Source organism: Rissa tridactyla, chromosome 8 (genome assembly GCF_028500815.1).
Source record: "Rissa tridactyla isolate bRisTri1 chromosome 8, bRisTri1.patW.cur.20221130, whole genome shotgun sequence".
Taxonomy (NCBI): Eukaryota; Metazoa; Chordata; class Aves; order Charadriiformes; family Laridae; genus Rissa; species Rissa tridactyla.
In genome coordinates, this window is record NC_071473.1 from 26,962,056 (window position 1) to 26,984,078 (window position 22,023).

Sequence of the window (22,023 nt, forward strand, 5' to 3'; positions counted from 1 at the left end):
ACCGATGGGATTAATGGCTCTTCTTCCTATCAGCTGGGACTTCTATTCCTATACAGGTAATCCCTATTCACTTCCATAAAGATGAAATTATGATCAGCCCAAGATCCTAGTCCATGAACTCAAGGTAACAGGTATCAGGAGGTTTTAAGAGAATCGTAACAGCTGAAAGATAAGCTTTTCAGTATCAGCCATTTGTAAGATTACCTACTATGAGGATCCAGTGATCTAAGACAAAGTCAAAAGCACTAATTAGAGATTGTTTTAAACCCCGTTTGCACTGTGGGTATCCTAGGTTCACAATCCACCTGAGTGTGTTTTACCATCTAAAATACAATGCAATGGGAGGACAGAGACAACACCACTATATTTAATTTTAGCTCACACACACCGTAGACAGACAGCTGGACCTTCCGCGTAGCATAACCAGCAGCATTTGTTGCAGTGCACACATATTCCCCAGTCTCTTCACCCCCTGGTGAAACTACCTGCAGGCTTCCATCAGACCCTGCAGAAAATTTCACATCACTGGAAAGAATTACTTCTTTCTGTGGAAAGAAGGGAAAATAAAAAAAAGTCTACAGTGTCTGGATCTCCTAAAATAAAAAAAAATTTACAATCATTTAATTCAATAAAGCTGAAGCTTACAGAGATAGAAAAAAATCTAACAAACCCACAAAAGCTATTAAAGGAATATAAAAATGCTAGTTCCTGCACCATCTCCCTTAGCTCACCCCATTGCTGTGATCCATTCGTATGAAAACTGCTGTATTTTTAATATAACACTGTCACATTTTTCACTGTGAAATATGCTCCATATGCTCTTTAGTGTAGTTCCTCAGACCAAATAATTTGCAGGCAGTCTGACTAAACTGAGCAATATTTTTATTTACATTACAATACTACTGCTATTGCTTATGGCTGAGATGGACAAAATATTTTGAATTAACTAAAAAGCCTGGCCCCAAAATTCCATCCATACAAATTAACTAATTTCAACTAACTTTTCACATCCCTTGAGTGTCACTGTGCAAGCAGCACCAACCGCAGAAGCACAGGGATTCTTATACAGAAAACTCACTACTTTTTACAGATGCTAATTTTTTAAAAAATTGAAGTTTTCTGATGTCAAAACATCTTGTCAAAGACGATTGAAAAATGACGGATGGTTAACCCCAGAATGCCACCAGTAGACACACTTTCCTCAGTGGGGAAAAAAAAAAGTCTTCTTAAAGTAAGGCTCCAAAACAAAAATGAACTTTCGATCTGTGGCAGGTTGCCTAATCTCAAAGTATCAACTCATAACAGGAATATGAACAATTTCTAAAGTGTTAGAAACATAACGATACAGCGATAACCAAAGTCCTTCCAAAGAATAGAACATTGATCTATGGGTGGACGATGGCCAAAAAAACCACTGCTCTAAGAAACAAAAGCAGATACAAATAGAGATTTCCAGGTCCCTCGAAGCTAAGGCTTTTGGTTGTATTTCTTGCATATAGTTTTTATGACAACAAAATTATGTGTTCAATTCATCTTTCACCATGAGAAAGATGAGAAATTACCTTGGACCAGACAATAGATGGCTTAGGAACTCCACTTGCTTTGCATGGTAATGTTACTGGGATTCCTTCAATGGTGCTAAATATCTGCTGTCCGTGCTGAATAACAGGCAGAACTAAAAGTAAATGCAAATATTAAACACATGCAGGGGACAGATTTCAAACCACAGCACCACTCCTACAATAAAATCCTTACATTCAATTACTACTTCATACAGGCAGCAGCGTTTGGGAATTTCCAGCCTCTTCTCTGAACCCTAACATTGACAATGACCAGCACTTTCTCCTCCTCTCTCCAGTCATTCGTGACAATAAATATCTGTTCATAACAAAGCATGTCAGCCACAGGTTGATCACTGGATTAGGTACACATAGTTTTTAACTAACTGTAGGTATTTCATATAGTTGATTGCAATCATTTCAGAACGTCTTTGCATATCCTCTGACAACATTTTGGGCCAGGCTTCCCGAAATGATACTGTGCATGATTCAACCTATACAGCACCTTTCAGGAGAATGGGTTCAGCATTTCTGGTGCTGAATCAGTTTCCATCAACAGACAACATTTTGAACAGAGCAGATATGAGAACGATCACATTTATTTAATGCTTGTTATAAATGCTACAAAGTTGCGCTAACTGCAGGGACTGACTGTTAGATGAACTTGAACAAAAAAACCAGATCACTTCACAAAATCAGTAATAAGAAAATAGTACGAACCCCAGCCCCCCTACCTAACTGAGCTGGTTTTGAATTAACAAAAAAAAAACCAAAACAAAAAGAAGATAGATTTAAGGCTATAATCTAAAATCCAAAAACTAGATCCTTCTACAAACATACAAATAAATTCTGAATATAAGTTCTGAAATATTCCAAAAACTAGAGCTGACATGGAAGACCTTATCAGACACTGAGTACTTGCCTGTATTGAAAAATAACAGCTATTCTTAATGTAAAAGGATGTTCCAGCACCTTCAGTGAAGCTCAAAATAAATCTCCCATGATTACTTTAACACGTGAGAAAATTTCAGCCTGTAAACCATGAAGTGCTTTGACCCCACACAGAGTTAACACAAGTATCTTCAGCTGAAATGCAGATGGGTTACCACAACGCTAACACTTTGTGTCTTGCTGTCAGTGTAATTTTTGGTTAAATTAATCAAAAAAATTTTATTAAAGAAAAACAAAAAGCAAAAAACCCAAGCCCAATCTATAAAAATCTTTGACGATCACAAAACTGTGTTATTTTTGTTTTATTTTAAAAACAGTCTCAATCGCTTGGTTCTTTCCTTTGCAGTGGATCCAATTTCCCATCATGTTACTTTACAAAGTAACATCATTACAAAAGAGGAAATGTGAGAAATTAGTATAACTGTAACAAAAAAGATCCAGTGAGAGCTCCTGTTAGTAAGAAATACGCTCTCATCTTGCATTCAGCACAAAAGCAACAAGACAGTGTTCCTTACCATACACATTAACAGTAGTAGTTTTGTTGCTCGTCCCAGCAACATTACTTGCCATGCAGGTATAATCACCGCCATCCTGCAGCCGAACTCTTTCAAGGTGCAGGCTTCCATCACTGCGAACGTTAATGTAGGGATTGGGAACCAGCTGCCAAAAGAGTGACGTAGCGTTTTACTAAAGAAAATACTTGTTGATAATATTTACTTTGGGATGCAGCATAGCTTTACTTGACTGTTTCACATTCTTAAAAATTATATGTTCCTGGGGAATTTTACTAGAGTTTTCCCTACCTTCCATCTTCCATAAGAAGCTAATTTTTAAATACGAATTTTGGTAGCACCTCGTATTTACTGCTGGAGTGAAATTAAGATCTGCAACAGCAAATCTGCTCTGCCACAGTATGTATAAAACCGCCACTCATGCTTATAATTGTGCGCTGAAGTAAAAACAAACGTAGCCGAATTATTTTACTGTATTTTTTATTGGTTATTCCAGTAACCCAGTCTGATCACAAATCAGCTCTTTATGAGTGCAATAACTTGTTCTTCTTCCACAAACAGATCCTTTTTTTTATAGTTATCAAAACCTTCTAACTGGCCATATCCATCAAGTAGAGAGACCAGCTCTGAAGCATACCATTGTGAAAGAAAAGCTAAAATTTTCATAAGAGTAATTTTGTAAAGGTTATATACCCTATAGCAACACCAAAATAAAATCAATGAGCTCAGCAACACAGACTTGCCTTAAAGAAAGGCTGTTAGAATGCAAAATTGTTCCAGTCATGCCGTGCTCAGAGAAAGCTGCATTCTTCTCTAAATATAACTTTTTTCCAACACTTTCCTTGGAGTGCAGCTTTTGCCGCAAGCTTACAATTACAGGAAACTAGCACTACTACACAGAGGAATTAGCAACTCAACAAGGAGGATCCTGCCAGTATTTCTCACAGAAGTTCCAGCCTGTGCTACTTGCACTTACACATCAAAAGAAAAGTCCAGTGATTCAAAAACTGAGCAGAAAACTCTAGCAAACAAAGGGCCAAGTAGTGCCAGAATTCTGCTTGGCGACAATAAATAAAGAAAAATTTGCTATCGTTTTTTAATTGTAGCTGTGGAGAAAGGGCTTTAGGGAAAAATTAGCAAGATAAAGAGCAGAACTTCACAGGGATGTTAAAGTCAGTAATTTCGCTATTACTAAAGAAATGAAACTTCACTCAGACAACTAACCTAGGTGCGATGTCTACATCTACACCACTTCTCTGTCTGCAGGAGTTATAAATTGGCAATGGTGTGCTCTCAAGGGGGAAAGAAAACACATTCTTTCATGCTCTAAGCAGTGCACCACTGGGAAAGGAGTATATGGTACAGGGATGCTGACATTTATCTCATCCCATCAGCAACAGTAAAAGTCATGACGTTAAAAACCCCTAAATCTACGTAAATTTTCTGGTATCTTTATTTTTTAAAAATAAGGAAAAAGAAATGCTTTTCAGTTACCAGGGTTTAAATTCCAGCACTTTTGTCATTCTGGTAGGTGTATTCACAAGATTTCAAGAGCCAACAAGAATGCATAAAACTACTTTGAAACTAAGTAAGAAAGAAGACAAAAGGACAATTCACAAATACTTTGGCTCCAGGTTCTTTTCTAGATCTTCACATCCCCCACTACCACCTTCTATTCCCTCATCTATGCTTCAGAGTTAGAAATTTCCTAGCACAGGCAGTGATCAGTCAGGCATAACCATCAGGATGCCACACTTCCACTTTCATATTTTGAACAGTAATAAACCATCATTTCTTAGGCGGATGTCTGTACTCTGAATGCCAGCGCCTGCAGAAACTCAGAAGCAGCTACTGCCTTACAGAAACAGCCAAGTGGCTTCTCCTGAGGAGGCAGCAGCTCCTATTGAGTGGTCGTTGTCTGCTGTAATTCACCTAGATGACATTGGATCCTTGTTTCCAGTGAGCTAGTCCAACCTCCTGAAGCATCTTCATTTGTAAGCATAAAATCTGTTAGTATATTTGCACATCAACTTTTGTAAATTAAACCAAGTTGTTATCATGGCTTGAAATGTCAGCTGAAGATTTTGTCTGCCCATAACTCTTACAGGAAGCAAAACAGTCTTACCACCATATTGTTTTTAATCCATCTCCGGTCTGGAATGGGGTTTCCAGCAAGCAGTACACAAGGCAAAGTGAGCTGCTGCCCCTCAATTACATTGGCTGTGGCTGGACTTATTCCAATCAGAGGCGTAACTTCAACAAAAGAAAGAATTAGAAGAAATTATTAGGAACTTTTATACATTCATGTAAAATATCAAATCTGAATTTTCATTATTAGTCTTGTCAGTAATGCTACTTGCAGCAGCACCAGACAAAGTTCTCCTTGTGCAAGGTAATATTCAAATATAGAGCAAGAAACATTTCCTACAATGAAAGCTATAAGACATTAATCAGTCTTACCCAGTCCAGTTACTGTGATGGTGGCTGGCCGTGACTGAATCCTTCCAAACTGGTTCTCAGCTTCACAGATGTAAGTTCCTTCATCACTGACCCACAAATCTAGAGGGGGGGAAAAAGAGACCAGACTGCAGCATATGAAATGATATTGAAAATTTTGCAATACATAGGTACCCTATCTTTTAATCTTTCAGTTTCAAGTATTCAGTTCTGGCCAGATCATTCCTTTCCATCTGTCACCAAGTACAGAAGCAATGACTATATAAGCACTTGAATTAAAAAAAGCATTATATAGAATCATAGAATCATAGGGTTGGAAGGGACCTCTGGAGATCATCTAGTCCAACCCCTCTGCCACAGCAGGATCACCCAGAGCAGGCGGCACAGGAACGCGTCCAGGCGGGTTTGGAATGTCTCCAGAGACGGAGACTCCACCACCCCTCTGGGCAGCCTGTGCCAGTGCTCTGACACCCTCGAAGTAAAGAAGTTCTTCCTCATGTTTAGGTGGAACTTCCTATGCCAAGTTTGTGCCCACTACCTCTTGTCCTGTCCCCCGGCACCACTGAAAAGAGCCTGGCCCCATCCTCCTGACACCCACCCTTTCAGTATTTATAAGGGTTGATAAGATCCCCCCTCAGCTGGCTTTTTTCCAGACTGAAGAGACCCAAATCCCTCAGCCTTTCTTCATGAGAGAGGTGTTCCAGTCCCCTCATCATCTTGGTAGCCCTTTGCTGTCCCCTCTCCAGCAGTTCCCTGTCCTTCTTGAACCGGGGAGCCCAGAACTGGACACAGTACTCCAGGTGCAGCCTCACCAGGGCAGAGTAGAGGGGGAGGATGACCTCCCTCCACCTGCTGGCCACACTCTTCTTGATGCATCCCAGGATGCCATTGGCTTTTTTGGCCACAAGGGCACATTGCTGGCTCATGGTCATCCTGTTGTCCACCAGGACTCCCAGGTGTCTTTCCACAGAGCTGCTCTCCAGCAGGTCAGCCCCAAACTATACATATATATGATACTTTTCATCATGTTATATATTGCATATACTTTAATACAGTACATACTAATGTGCACAAATAATATATGGCAGTATGCTATATATCCACACATACATATACTATTATGTAGTGCATTTACAGGGGAATTCTGTTTACTACGCACATCAATGTGTGTCTGTATGCGAACAGAAACCCACATAGTAGTACATAACACACAAGTTACTGTACCCTACATACAGTAGAGAGGAATTACTTCACTCAACCTGATTACGTCTAGAAAGGAATAAAACAGCTAATTAAGAAAACAGAATAACATCACTTAGCGTAAGGGTCACTGAAATGGTCCAAGTAACTGAAATCACAAGGCCACTTGCAGAAATTCTAGTTATTACTCAAGTTAGGACTTGCCAAAAACAATGAGTTTAGAAACACAGATCTCAAAAAAACCAAACCAAAACAAAAACCACCAAACCCAAAAAAAAAACCCACCCAAAAAATGAAAATCCACGACTTCTCAGTATCAACGGAGTTAATAACCCACATTTACTTAAATAAAAGTATAATAATTTCTATGAAGAAGAGTGAAGCCAATGACGAAACACATCTGAATTCACAAACTCGTGGGAAAATGAACTGCATGTCAAAAGCAATTAAGTCAGTATGAGAAAGACAATCTCTTATAAAAATCCAGTCTTTTTACACAGTTAACAATTTATAAAGTAGTATAGTAACTTAAATGTACCACATATGTCATATTTCCCTTTGGAATCTTTTCATAAGAAAGTTTAGTCTACCTACTATTAATAGACAGAGCTCCTGTTCTGAGTTGACTGATGGAACTAACTGCAAACGGTCTTGAGAAAAGGGAAGCACCGTTTAGCCACCTCCATTTAACCTTTGGTTCTGGGTAACCCTGAACGTAGCACGGCAGTGTGATGTTTGAGCCAATATCCGCAGATTCATCACTAGGCTCCTGTGTGAAAACTGGGGGGGCTAGGGAAAAAAAAGGAAAGAGTACACAAAGTGAACTGGGGTTGCAACATGACATTAGCATTCTGCTTGCACTATGGACAACCTAAATTTATATCCCATTATGCACAATTATTCTTTTAACAACAGATTCCCAACTCTAGCAACACCTTACAAAAGCAGCCTTGCATGCTCTGTACTTACAATGGGGAGCTCAGAAATGGGCTAAACATCTCAATAAAAATGAAGACTGAAGACACAACCAAGCCCATCAGAAGAACGTGTATACTCAAGTGTTAGCATTGTTAGTCTCCTTCAAACAGCGCTGATCGTTTCTTCAGAAAGTGTATGTGCCTGAGAGGAACATGCATTTAACAAGATGTGATGTGTCAGGCCACAGGCAGTTAGAAAGAATTAGGAAAAGAGGAGAGGAAGGGCTAAGTTACAATAACCTTAAGCAGTACCTTAAGTTAGTATAATATATTATCTACTTTGAGAACTATGTTAGGTTGAGGTTTGAACAGATTCCTCCTCCTCTGCCTCTCTCTTCCTCCTAATTTTTATGCTTTCCAAAAGAAGTAAGAGTGAAAGAAAGCTGGAGTTCAAATAGCACAAGGAAACAGCTCAGTGAACCCCACCAAAAAGGTGTTCCCAGCACACACACACAGACTTACACATATTTGTGAGAAAGGTTCAAGTAACCAAGGCACCATTGACCACATATAGAAACACTGAAATTAGAATCACAGAATGGTTTGGGTTGGAAGGGACCTTAAAGATCATCTAGATCCAACCCCCCTGCCATGGGCAGGGACACCTCCCACTAGAGCAGGTTGCTCAAAGCCCCATCCAGACTGGCCTTGAACACCTCCAGGGATGGGGCCCTGGAATTGGAGTACTTACTGTCTAGATTGCAAGCTACTTACAGCCAACATCTAGAGTTATCTTTCCAGAAGCTGTCCCTGCATCGTTGGTAGCCACACAGGTATAGTCACCAGCATCCAGGTCTTGTGTTTCCTGGATCTTCAAAAGACCCCGATGAGTATCAATAATGAGAAATGCTGATGCCCTCAACTCTAAGTCACCTAAGTCCAGACAAAAAAAAAGGCAACTGAAATACAATAGGTATTTATCAAAATTATTCCAACAAAAACAGTGTCCCAAGTTTGAGATTTGTTCACAACAGCTTTAGAGAAAATGAAATCACTTCAAGATCACTGTTCTAAATATTCCTGCTAAAGTAAATAAATGAAACAAAGTAATAAGTGCACCTTTAAACCATTTAACTTGGGGATGTGGGATTCCAGTTGTTTTACACTCCATAATAGTTGTGTCTCCGAGAGCAACCAGAATTTCACTTTGAACTATGGTCAATGTTGGGCCCTCTAAAAAGAAACAATATAGAAAAAATGAGTTCCTCATCCAAAGAATACACATTTTTAAGACATAAGCCATAAAAGATTCTGATTTTCTCTTGTTATATGGAAGAACATTTGCATTAAAAGTCAAACAGGCTTTAAAATCACATAAGGTGACAGATAAACACTAGAAAACATGAAAAAGTAAAATTTGGTCCAGAGCACCTGGGTCACACAGAGAATTTAAGGACAGAATCAGAGGAGTTTCATCACGTAGAAAGTAAAAAATGAAAAGTCACAATCCCTCTCCAGCCAGATGCTGGTCATCAAGAATTTTAATAGTCTGCTATTAATATAATCAACGTATTGTTTAGAGAACACAAATTGAATTAGGACTCTAAAGTTCTAAGCACACTACAGGAATTTACAGAAACACGATTCCTTTTCCAAAGGCCTATTCAAGTTTGCAAGCCTACCCCACTTTCATACCCAATTTTAGGTGTTTTTTTTTCTTAAAAACAGCATAAGAAGAAACATTAAGCCCCAAATATCATCTAACAATACTACTCAGATTTGAATAAAAAATGAAAGGGATGTTTGTGGGCTGTTCAACATTTTTTCTGAGTTTTTTGAAATTTTTATCAGTACATTCCACATGGTTTTACTAATTTTAACAGTTCCTCCCTGATGATGCATTAATTTGCTTTTGTAATTTTACTACATTGTTTCTTTTACTCACCGATGTATGTAAGGGTGGATGTCTGTGTCTCCGTCCCAGCTGAGTTACTTGCCAAGCAACCATAAATTCCTCCATCTTTTGGAATTGCCTTTCTTATGATTAAGGTGCCTTCTGGGCTCAATCTATATCTGGGATGACACAGGGGACCAACCAAAATGATTAGTTAAAGAAAAGGGGATAACTGTTACACCCACACTGCAAGCAGCAACAGCATGACCAGATGGCTTATGAACAGTTATCGATGTTTTTTTTCTCATGATAAACAACAATATTAGTATTATTATATCTATCAGAGAATTTCAATGTATTTTGTGAAGAGCATTTAACTAATCTTGTAAAAAGCCTTCTGAAGAAAACTAAAGTATTTCTATTTCTGACATGAGGAAATTGAAATTAAAAGAGTTATAAAGGCAAAGGTTGAGCTACTGTTTCCAAAACTCACAGACTCCTGTGGAAGAAACAGTCAGAGATTTTTGTCATTCTTCAAAACTGCTTTCTCACGTAGGAAAGTAATAAAAATAAATAAAGCTATAAACCCTACCTGCTTGAACCAATAATAAACATATCGTTGTGTGTCCACACTACTGTCGGCTGTGGATAACCTGTTGCAGAACACCTGATAGACACTTCAGAGCCTTCTGTAAAAGTCTGATTCTTAGGTGAAACAACAACCCTAGGTGGTTCTATTAAAAGAAATTAAAAACAGCAATTAAAAATATCCAGTTGTAAAAGACTTACAGATAATACTTTATTTCCATTTTAAAACAGCTCTGTAGTGAGAAAACAATCCTAATAAAGGTCGGAGTCCACTTCTTTCCTTGCTTCCTCTAGCACTGCCTACCAATTCCTCAGCTTAAAACACGTACCTTTATAAAAGTTGGATTCAGGGTACAGAGACCAACCTAATTCACATGCCTATGCTGTTTGCTTTGTTTTGAGATGCAGAATTTGGAGCTCCCATATGAGGGCACTAATTCTGACAAAAAGCTGTCAGAACCAAAGTTCACCAATGTGATCCATCAAGGCGACAAAGCCAGGCTGAAATAGGCATAAGATGTGCAAGGTCATCATTCTGAATAGAAACTATGATACATCAGCGGTTTCACGTGGATTCAACTTGAACATAATAATTATGTAATAATTAACTTATAATTTGTAATGCGTGCTTAAAACTCAGCAAAGCAGCAGAGACAATTTTGACAAACTTGTGCAGACTCCTGAAAAATAAAGCCAATACCACAAATCTTCAGGCAGGCCAATGGTAAAGAGTATAACCTAAGTGACAAAAATAAAAGTCACAATATATGTGCATGCACACAGAAAGAAATGAACAGCAAAATCACATTGAAGACAATTGAATCTGCAGTGTTAACAATGCAAATGGATGTTACGGATTTCAGCTGCATTTTCACCAGAAAAGCGACTGGTGAACTTCATAGAATTCATTCTCTTACACCCTTAGACAGACTTCCTCAGTAAAGAACACCAAAACAACTCACTGTGGCAACTGTCATTTTCTTCTATGGTACATACAATATCGTCTTACTTAGACAAGGAAAAGATCCACACCACTGAATGGATGAAAAAGTAGTAACTTGTAGTACTGACTCCTGCTACTTCATCTTAGTTATGGCATGAAACTGGCTACTATTCAATCAGCAGCATCAAACTTCATCTTGGAAGCTTTGCCTTTTGCCAGTCGCACACTGTATTAACATGTATTCTTCTGCAGCTGGTCTTTTTACCAGCAACCATAGAATAAAAAGCCTAAGCCTAACTCTCTTTTTGGGAGAGTGAGAGAGGCTAAACACACGTAACAGGTACTCTGAATCTAGGGCTGCTCTGCACAGCTCTTTTTTATTAGCTTCCATGGGAATTATGCCCTCCTATAGACTCGGGTGACATTTGACATGTTTTCATGGCTGCTAAGGAAAAATGTGTCCAAGAGCCAGTACATACAGTCTATTTATGTGTGGCACAATCCGTCAGGAACAAGATGAAGGTGTGATGCTCTGCAAATTCCAGGTGAACGGCATAAATCTTTCTAGCTCAGTCTGTCATGACGCAAACGGAAACAATTCAGAGAGCTACTACCAATGCCTTTCTGGGAGAATTAATACCATGCCCTTTTCATTATCATTGTGGAAAGGAAGATTATTTTCTGTGTTGTAAAAACTAAAACCCACAGCGTTTCTGGCCTGGAAGAAGACGACTGTGCTGCTTCTAGGACAGAAGCCAGACAGCAAGGTTCCCAAGGACCATTAGTAATTTTGAAATATAATTACGAGTAACATCAGCATGCGAGTCATGGACATAACTTTTAATTTAACTTTTTTAGTATACTTTAATTTAAAATATTTGTGGTATGTTTTGTGTCTGAGTTTAATGAATAATTCACATCTGTAACTTATCTGCATGCCCCTGTTAAGCACATAAAACCCCTCTCTCAAAGAGAAATGGTACTGCTGTTTTGAGGAAGGCTTTTTGATGCAGCATGGCACCTGGTGCTCTGGGGAGCAGAACCATTATTGCTGGGAGCTGATTACTCTGTTTTCAGTCATTAACTAGACATGTGAGCTTATAAAGGATTCTGAGATCTGTAAGTAAAAGCGTATGCAAAACCACACAGCTATACTGCCAAAGACAAGCAATAATAATAAACAGCAACTAATTTGCACACAGTTGCAAAACTATAAACACAGATGCATGTAACACCTTATCATTTACTTTCTTAAATTTATGTCCATTAACCTTCCCCAAATTCATTAGTTTTTCACTCGTAGAGCAGATTTAATAAAAAGCTGCAGGGTCCTGAAAAGTCCCTCCCGTGTTTCATATCGGCTCTGAAATCTCTGAGCTCCCAGAGCAGAGAAATGCAGAGCCATAGTTCCAGAAGTACTAGGATCAAATCCAGATACAAGGGAGCAGGGAGAGGCAAGAAACGGATGCAAATTACAGAACTGTCCTCAAGTGATTCACGATGTGCAACAGCTTTCTCAGCTATTTTTATTTTCTTTTAAATCCTGCCAAGAGACGCTGGGAGATATTCTGCACGCTCTGGTCTTCAGGAAGGTCACATCGTGCTTTGGCAACGCACCCTTGCCCATGCAGTTATTTTCACACAGGTGAGTTGAAGAAGGTTGAAGAAATATTTGTATTTAACACATAATCAATGAAATTAATTGAAAAAAGTCAATATACACAGCCGTAATTCTAGCTGGTAGCTTGAGTATCAGTGAGAACACATTTGCCACTAATTAACCAGCTTGTTTTCTTGCCCAAAGGCCAGCAAGCAGGGAGGCATGCAGAACAGGCTTTCTTCTATGACAGGTCAATGGGATTTCTTTTGTTTTGTCCTTTGTATCATAAGGGAAAAGATTTGTACATGGGCAGAAGAAGCACAAACTCCGCAGAGCGCCAATCCCATTCAGGGCTGTAGAAGAAAACCTTTTAAACAACACGGATCATGCACAAAGCTTCTGAAGAGAAAGAAGGTTGGTTTGAAGATTTCGGGGTCTGACGCATTCACGCCCTCCTTGGCCATAATATTCAGTAAAACCATTTGAAGCAGTTAAACTTAGCATGAAAAAGGGACAGCAAATACAACATTTTTATTTCATACAACATAAACCCCCCACTTATTGCCCTTTATTAGTAAAAAACAGACTTACTGCCAATGTTTCTTCACTGCTTTTTTTTTTCCATATTTAACAGCAACTTTTCCCCAAAAGCACCCCTGCAGATGATATTTGACTGAACCATTACTCGTAAAGTATCAATGTTTTTGTGCAGCACCCTCAAGATTCTTTCTTGCCTTTTACACTAACAGCATTTTTGGAAAACTGAATGATTCAAACTCTTCACCTGATGAGCAATGCCTTAACAAGGCTAAATAAGAACAACTATTTAAATGTGTCTAGATCAAAAAACCACCACGTAAGAATGCAATCACTGCAGCAGTTTACACACGTTTGTTGCAAATTTTTACAAGGGTTTGATTTTTGTAAAATTTCACTTCCTCAAGACTTTAGAGTAAACGCTCAGACCCTCCTACACACACCCCTGATACTGGCAGAGAATAGATGGAGCCCCATCCCTGTGTCCAGCCCGCTCACCAGCAGGTGTCTCTGGTTACAACCCATCCTTGTTAGTGTCAATTGAAAGGGTCTGAATTAACCTAATCGGGCTTCTAACTACCAAGATACTGCAGGAGAACATGCTCATCACAAAGTCCCGCTTTTAGTAATACAGGAACTGTTGTGTTGGTGTGAAAAATTAATTCCCTTCACAGCAAAGTGCTGTGTGACCACAGGGATGTCTATGAATTCTTGTGTTACTGTGAGTTTTATGGATATGCCTTAGTTTTCCCACGTGGAAACACATAAATGGAAGTGAATAGCTTTGATCTCAAAATGTCTAAAACCCTACATTGTGTTAGTGTCGAGAGTGCATACTGTGAAGGCACAGGGGGGAAAGTATCCAACTCTACTATTATGATAGCTATTAACATATGTCAGCAAGTGAGACAGAAAACTGGGGTTATGAAGAATTCCTCCCAGATCGCAGATTTCCACTTTGATGTCAGATCAAGCACAGAATTCACATTGTATCCCATGTTATGAAATAATAACGCAAATACACATAACTTGCCGCTACATTTGCAAAAGGAATCCTCTCCATTCATCTGATTTCTATTAAGTTTAAATCACGATTTAGCAGTCTGCTTTGGAATTAATATTCAATTTTATACTTTTGTTCACACGCCAAATGAACGAAGTGTAGAAGAAAAATTGCACATAAACAAAAACTGACAAAGGCTCCTGTTTGAATAGTAAGCTGAGAACAGACTTCTTACAGCATAAATAAAGATCAAAACATTCAATAGGGATAAACAAAAAGTAGCCTTCAGCATTAATCAGTCGGTCACATTCATCTGTACTTTTGGCATCTACCAAGTGAACATAATTAAAAAGGAATATTGTATTTGGACATTATTATATCTTGCTTCATTCACGTGCCAGCTGTCTCGCTTAGCTTTGCTGATGTCCTTCCCAACCCACCCTCAGCCACGCAGGAGCAGAGGGTGTCCCCTGCCCTGGCACTCAGCAAAGGCGATACAACGAACCACAGAACCAGCTGTTCCCGCAACTGCTTACGCATGAGCTCAGGTAATTGATACACAGCAGTAGCATCCATAATCGCTTTTATGGGGCTCTCCAATAAGCTTCCAAGCACAAATCTAACTTGTGGTTGGGCAGAGGGGGAGCGTTACTGGGATCTACTTGTTCAGCCAGGGAGTATGGGGAAGCTGCAATTTCACCAATGCCAACAGCACTCTCTGCTACCACAGGACAGAACAAGTTGCTCTGCTGCGATACACTATGCAGCAGCCACCCCAGCACTAAGTGTTCTGCGAAAGGCACCAGGGGAAGGACCACCCCTTTTCTCCCTGTAGCCAAAAGAACTTCCTCCCAAAAGACATGCAGAGATGCACTACAGTCAAAGAGGCTTCCCACCAAAGTTGTTTTTCGTAACCTCCCTGCACTTCCTTGTAACTTGGCATTTGCTGGCCATATGCAGACTATCAGAAAAAAATTAGGCACATGATTAACTATTCATCTGCTGTGAACAAGAGGCCATAAAGAAAGCATCTGACACCATACATACCACATGCCTGACCTTTACAATGACCTCCCTGCAGGAGAAAGAGCTACAGAAGGAAAGAAAATGGGTTCCTTCCTCCTCATGTCCCTGTCCCGGGTTTGCGCTCATCCCTAAAAGTTGGTAGACTCAGGAAAAACCACTTGGTGAACACCTTTATAAATGAAAATTAAAAAGTCAGGCTTCTTGCTCCAGCAGAGCAGCACTGACATCCTGCAGGAAAAGAAACATCATCTTGGAAAACCAGTACTTTACAGCGAGTGAAACAGGGGACTTTGACCTCTGGAACTTGGTGGGTTCTTCTCAGGGGCCGTGTCCCCATCTTCACATGCAAGAGAGACAGTTCAATTATTGAAACGTAATTTGAACTTGTTTATGCTCCTATGTATTACTGAGGACCGCACACAGCCCTCCTGGAAGGGTCCTCAATCCAACACATTTCCTATAGCTACAATACTTAATAGTTGAATTAATTATTTCCTTGGGCTTTTTATTAACTGTTGCAGTAACTGAGATCAAATATCCTGCAAGAAGGTGGTTTCCAATAGATCCTCACGGCATATTGCCTTGAACCAGAGGTTTGGATAGGGCAGAAGACATCTAGAAGTACTGGCTTCTAAACACGTTACAGTTCCACTCCTCCAAAACTCCTCTTAGAAATCCTTCTAAAGGCCTACATTTTCTGTGAGAAAGCAGCAAGAAAATAATGAACAAGACCAAGAAATTAAATGACAGAAATTAAGATGCATGACACTAATTTCCTGTTCTATTTAATACCCTATTTTTTTTTATCTTTCATCAAGTTAGGACTTAAATTCTTTGGAGTAAGAACCCTTCCTATGATGCATAATCTGAATACTATAAAAAAAACTACAAAAGCTTAATCATCACTTTATTTAGTTGCATTTGTGACAGCTTATCTAAAAGACACAGAAAATGTAAAGATATTTCTAGCTGGATGAGAGTGCTTTGTTTGCCCTGCTTTTGTACCAATCTGTAGAGGATCTCACACAGGGAATATTATCAAAAGAAACAGAACAGTAACTACAGCATGCATGACTTTATTCTACCTACATTCAGATAAAGAAATACAGCACAACAGTATGCTGTTCACCAGTGAACTCAATGCACAGCAGCCGGCACTTGGTTACCTTAGATGGCTCCCAATAAGACAAACGTTCAGTGTTGCCTCAGTTCTTGTTAATCTACTCCTGGAATTCATCATACACTGAGATTACTAAACTCAAACTTCTCTACTAATTGCCAACATAAACACAAGCAAAAGCCATAAAAGTTTCTACATACTATACGGCTGCGTTGTAGAGGCAAAAGAGCCCCAATCATTAAAAGAAGGGCTTGTCTACTCTTACTTACTCACACCAGAAAACATGCAAAACTAAGACTACCATAAAATCATATTTAGCATTACACAAATTTCAGGGATCTTGGTTTTAGTTGTGTATTTGAAATTCCTGGAGTGGGGAGGAAACAATGAAATCACCACAAATCAATCTCTTCAGCATGCACACTGTTAAAATAAAACAAAATCAAAAACAAAACCAAAATCAAAATAAAACCAAAATAAAATAAAATAGCCTGAATTCCTCAAAAATGTCCCTTCAATCAATATTACTTATGTGTCCAAAAACATCAAGAACAAAACATCAAGCTACCAAAACAAGCCATATTAATTCAACCTGACAAATATGCATATAGCAAACTCATATTTTGCCAACAATACTGTAACAATCTGGAAAGAAAAAGTTTACATGCTCATGGAATTTCCCTCATCAGTGAGAAATACATCATTTAGAAGTTTATAGGATCATTAATGTTTCCCACTCCTGGCCAATCTCTAGCCTCACACAGCTGCAATATGTTCCTCCAGGCTTCTCAGAAATTGTGCAAATCATTTGAAAAAGCAGCAAATGCCCTTACAAATTAATTTCTGTTTCCATATAATCTGTTGGGAGGACATGAGCAATTCACGCTATGTAGCCACCATTTAACAATGTCCAAAGATGAGCGTGTACTTTAAAAGTTAGCGTAAGTTAGACTTTAAAAGTCATAGCACTCAATAAGCACCAACATTAGAAGGCTTGAGCACTTATACCTCTTGAAATTTATAAAACTGCATTCAGTGGCCTTTCAGACTACTCTGAGCAATATACCAACGGTCCACAAATAGGCACAATTTTAAATGGCATCTTCATCTAGCTGTGCTCAGTGTATTAGCGTGGAACCATTAGTGACTGAGTATAATATGTTCTCCTTAACACAGAACACGCAATGGGAGGAAAAAGTCAACTCTCATTCAAGATTTCAGTCTGTATTTGTACAGCTGCTGGCACAAAAATCAGATGGATGTTCTCTTTCAGAAACAGCAGCATCCAAGAGAAAGCTTTCAAAACAAGGGTTTACTACAATCCACTTAAGCATGTAAAGCAGATGCTGGGTTATTTTTAGAGCTACCAACATTTGTTCTCTGCCTTAACTCCCACTCCAGAAAGAAAATGGGGATGAAAGCAACGTTTATTCTCCCATGATCCAAAATTCAGAGATCTATATGGAACTGTCCCAACAATAATAAAGGGTTTCAATACGAATCTAATTTGACATTCTGAATTACTTGCAACTCCACAAAGCATGAACCATCTCAACCTATTAACAGGACTTCAAATTTCCTGCTTCAGAATGTTAATAATGACAAACCCATAAAGCTTTTGCTTCTTACATATAGCCACCCATTTCTCTGTTGCTGCCAAATATAAACTGTTCTTTTGAATACTATTCAAGACCCTAACAAGCACTATGAGTTGTACATGACAATCACGCACCAAAGTACCTCCAGAAATCTGATAGGAATCATTTTGTCCAAGCAAACTAAACGGATCACAAATAATAGCACATACAACCATCCTGATACCATTCAGCTTCTGCATCTAGCCATTTGAAATGTTGGCAGTAGATTACTTTTTCCAAACAAACAGATACAGACACTACTGCAGAAATCTAAATTCAGCCGCAGCTTCGGGTTTCCGACATATTTATTCTGTTGTAAGCATCTTACATCAGAAATGAAAGAAAACACAACTCAGACTCTCAACTAAGCCTGTCCAAACTGTCCAAGGGGGTTATCTCAGCCATGTTTTAAAGCTGTTAGCAATACCAGCACCAGCCAAAATGTAATTCCCAACTATTTGATATAATCATTCTACATATATAAGTGATTTGCAACTCAATATTCTGCTGTGGCAGCAGCAAACTTTTTCAGCTTTAATATAAAAAGCTGCCAGAAGTAATTTGGTTATTGTCTTAAGTGTACCAACTGGTCTACAGAAATTAGAGAAAACCTTCTCCCTGTGTAGAGGGAGGAGGGAAAATGGAGGTGCTCCTCTTGCTGCCTTTGACATGCCTGAATGAGTGTCCTGATGGAAAAACCTGTAGAATTTAAAACTAAGTTTTCCAAACATGTTTTCATGGTTAGAATTTTAACAGTTATAGCTCTGCTGTAGCTATCTAAGGGTAATTCAAACAGATCAATGAAGAAACACTTCATTCTCCTGTATTTTTTAATAGGTCCCACATAATTGATTGCACACTTACTTATTCCACCCTGGTAAACCAATATGCTCTTCCTATAAGAAAAACTACATCCCATTAGTAAGTGTTACAACTCCATTTCTGACCTTTCTCTGTTTTGGAGCACCTTAAGCCAAGCAATTCCATTGCATTTTTCTTTTTTCCATAATTCTAAGTTCTCCATCAGTTAACAAAGTACTAGAATTACAGCAGCAAAGCTAATGAAGTTAGGCGCTCTCCACAGAATATGACCCAGAATCATCCGTAAGCAGAAATCCTGCCGGAGTCACCTACTACAAGTAGACAGAATAGTTTTCTTTCTAAAACATTTTGAGTTCTATTTCTTCTTACAGCCAGGCACAGCTAGGAACCAAAGGTTCAAACTTCCACATGACAAAGGAAAACAGAGAGAAACCTGCAGAACTTTCAAATTTTAGAAGGATTCACTCTAAGACAAATTACTGCACTTACACACATTTTTTTGAAATTTGTTGCTGGTGTAAAGCAACAACACAGATCTAGACCCTGTTTGGTCTCACCCATGCTGTCTTTTCAGTTCTGACGTATTTTTGAAGTCCTTGCCTTCATAAAATCTAGTCCTTCATAAAATTGTGATTAGTTCTTAGCTTGTACTGATTTGCACTACAAAACAGATACAATACCATAACACACAGAAAACCTCTGAAGCACTATTCTGTTATAAAGAGATATGAAAGAATCGAGATGAACACAGAAACTTTTACCAATGTAGTTACACCTACATAACTATAGTTATAGCTTTTTTTGCTGAAAAAAGATTAAGAATAATCCACATAGCCAGCCTGTAAATTTTCTCAAAGCAGAGCCTGGCTGTAAATATTGCGGAGTGGTACATGTGCATGCGTAGCTATTTCTGTTCTCTACTCTTTAGGAGGCACTAACAACAAAACTACCTCAGGCTCCACTCACCTGCACAGCAGTTAAATTGGCAGCGACAGGAAGAGGATCACCCCATGGCTCATAGAGACACACAGCACAAGGCAGCCTCATAAAACGAGCACTAGTGCTGTTTGGTGACTCCTACTGCCATTTTAAAACAGGGAAGAACTACATAATGTTCTGTCAGTCTCCAAGTGGTTTTATCAACAGGCATAAATAAAATACAAAAGTTACTAAGAGAGACAGCTCGCAAGATTAAAAAAAAACATAAACCACGAGAGAGTAAATTTAACATGAAGTTTCTTTGTTACCTTGCACTGTAAGGAATACTGATGCCACGGTAGATCCGCCCTCATTAGAAGCGATGCAGTTGTACTTGCCAGCATCTGTGAGCTTTACGGCCTTCACCTCTAAAGACAGGTTACTCATCATCCTTATTCGCAGGGGCTCCTTGAGCCTCACATCCCTGCCATTTTGCTGCCAGGTGAGATTGTAACGCACTGTGCTTAAAGTTAGGCAGGTCAAGATGGCTCCTTCACCAGGGACAACCGTGACGTTATTAGGAACCTGAATAATGGGTGGAGGCTCTGTGTAAAAAAAAACAGAAAAAAGAACAAAATCATAAGAAAAAGACTTGGGAACCTTTGCTTCATTTGTGGATTCTTGATAACTTCAAGTACACTAAACAAGTTTAAAAAAAAAAGAAGTTGGTTTAATATTTAGTTTAATTTCACATTGCTGAAGCCAAGAAACAGAACACAGGGCAACATCCCCATTCCCTGATGCTAAGCTGCCTGACAGGAGCTCACATCATAAGACAACTCCTGATTTAGGTCCAACATATCACGTAGGATGAAAGATCACAATATGTACAAGAGAGGATGTAGCACTGTGTTTATCTTGCACTGTGGAAAGCCAACGTAAAATCAGAGCGCTACAGTGACAGAAGGAAGAGGCAGGACCACGACCAGGTCTCACATTCTGATCTCTGACTCGGGCGTGACTACACGTAGTGGAATCTGAGCTATGCACTAGATTTTTTACAGGCTTTATATGAAAGAATCATGTTGCTAGAAAGCTCTTCTTACAGCAACAATGAAGCTAAGTCAACGGCTGCTCTAAGCATCATTATGAAGTTGTTTTCGTGACAGTTTCTATAAGGGAACATGGAAGGACAGAGCATCTCTTCCCTTACCTTTACCTGATCAAGGACCTTGTCAAATGGGATAAGGAAAAGGGGAGAATGGGAGGTAATAAACACAGTAGAGAGAGACACACAGACCTGACAGACAAACAACAGCAGAGACAATGACAAGAAACAAGCTTTGTCATGCTAACTGACAGGCTATCAAGAAGCTACAAGCATTATTTCAAAGAAGGGCCAACTTGGGCTTTGCAACTGATAAGGACACAAACCTGGGGGTCCCAGATATAGGGGTGGGGTAGCTGTGAACCTGTGCAAACTGATGAAGGAACATGCAGGGGAGGCGAATGAGGGAGAAGCAAGGGGGGGGGAGTTGGCAAAGCGAGGCCTCCAGCAGCCAGGCAGGAGAAATTCCCAGGCTGGAACTGTTCTAGGCAGCAGCCACTTACACACCCCTTAACAGCTTCCACTCAACTCTTAGGTAATTTCATTATCTTCTCCTTGCTACCTGTACACATTTTATGGTGTAGCTTCCACTGTTTGTTATTAATTGCTTTCCACTCTACTCATCTGTACACTTCTATCACACTCCTGGAAGAAAGCAGCTGCAGTAATTTTGTACTGGAATTAAACTTTGAAACCACAGATGCTTAAAATAGGAGCAGTCATCCTGATCCTTCTTGAGATATCACTGATAAAAGAGGCAACAATTAAACGTTCCAGAAAGAAAATACGCTATGTATCACCTTATGCATTCCCATTAAAAACATATATATATACTCTATTTGGTTTTCCCCAGACCGACTCTTGAGAAGAAGAAAGATGTGCAATGAATAATATTCCAACCACGTTGCTTTAGCAGAATTAACAGCTTTAAGAGCAAGACCAAATGTTTATCAGTAGACACTAAAAAAGAATTATCCTAAGAAAAGCAAGGATAACAGAGAACAAAAAAAGTCTATTAAGGGTGGAAGTTACACCAAAGCTCAGAGACAGCCATAACTCCTCCTCATTTAAGTTGCCTGTGGGGTCTCAGATGAGGTTCACAGGCCTTCTGCTAGATCTCCACAGGCTGGGTGTGCGGCTCTGCTTCCCTATGAACACGCACTCTGACAGCAATCACGCTCATTACCAAAACTGGGTATTTTAACACATGCAGAGGAGGGCCAAGAAAAGC

At 39.2% G+C, this 22,023-nt stretch overlaps 1 protein-coding gene across 3 annotated transcripts in view; it reads right to left on the minus strand.

Moving 5' to 3' along the window:
* HMCN1 (hemicentin 1) overlaps positions 1-22,023 on the minus strand; it is a 198,597-nt gene that overhangs the window by 103,410 nt on the left and 73,164 nt on the right. For all 3 annotated transcript variants that reach the window (XM_054211475.1, XM_054211474.1, XM_054211476.1), the window contains exons 11-21: positions 20,014-20,289; positions 10,083-10,224; positions 9,542-9,669; positions 8,716-8,829; positions 8,371-8,529; positions 7,274-7,468; positions 5,483-5,581; positions 5,148-5,275; positions 3,026-3,170; positions 1,563-1,675; positions 389-545 (exon numbers count right to left, since the gene is read on the minus strand). In XM_054211475.1, the coding sequence (XP_054067450.1) occupies positions 389-545; positions 1,563-1,675; positions 3,026-3,170; positions 5,148-5,275; positions 5,483-5,581; positions 7,274-7,468; positions 8,371-8,529; positions 8,716-8,829; positions 9,542-9,669; positions 10,083-10,224; positions 20,014-20,289 (1,656 nt within the window). The remainder of the gene's footprint in view (positions 1-388; positions 546-1,562; positions 1,676-3,025; positions 3,171-5,147; positions 5,276-5,482; positions 5,582-7,273; positions 7,469-8,370; positions 8,530-8,715; positions 8,830-9,541; positions 9,670-10,082; positions 10,225-20,013; positions 20,290-22,023) is intronic.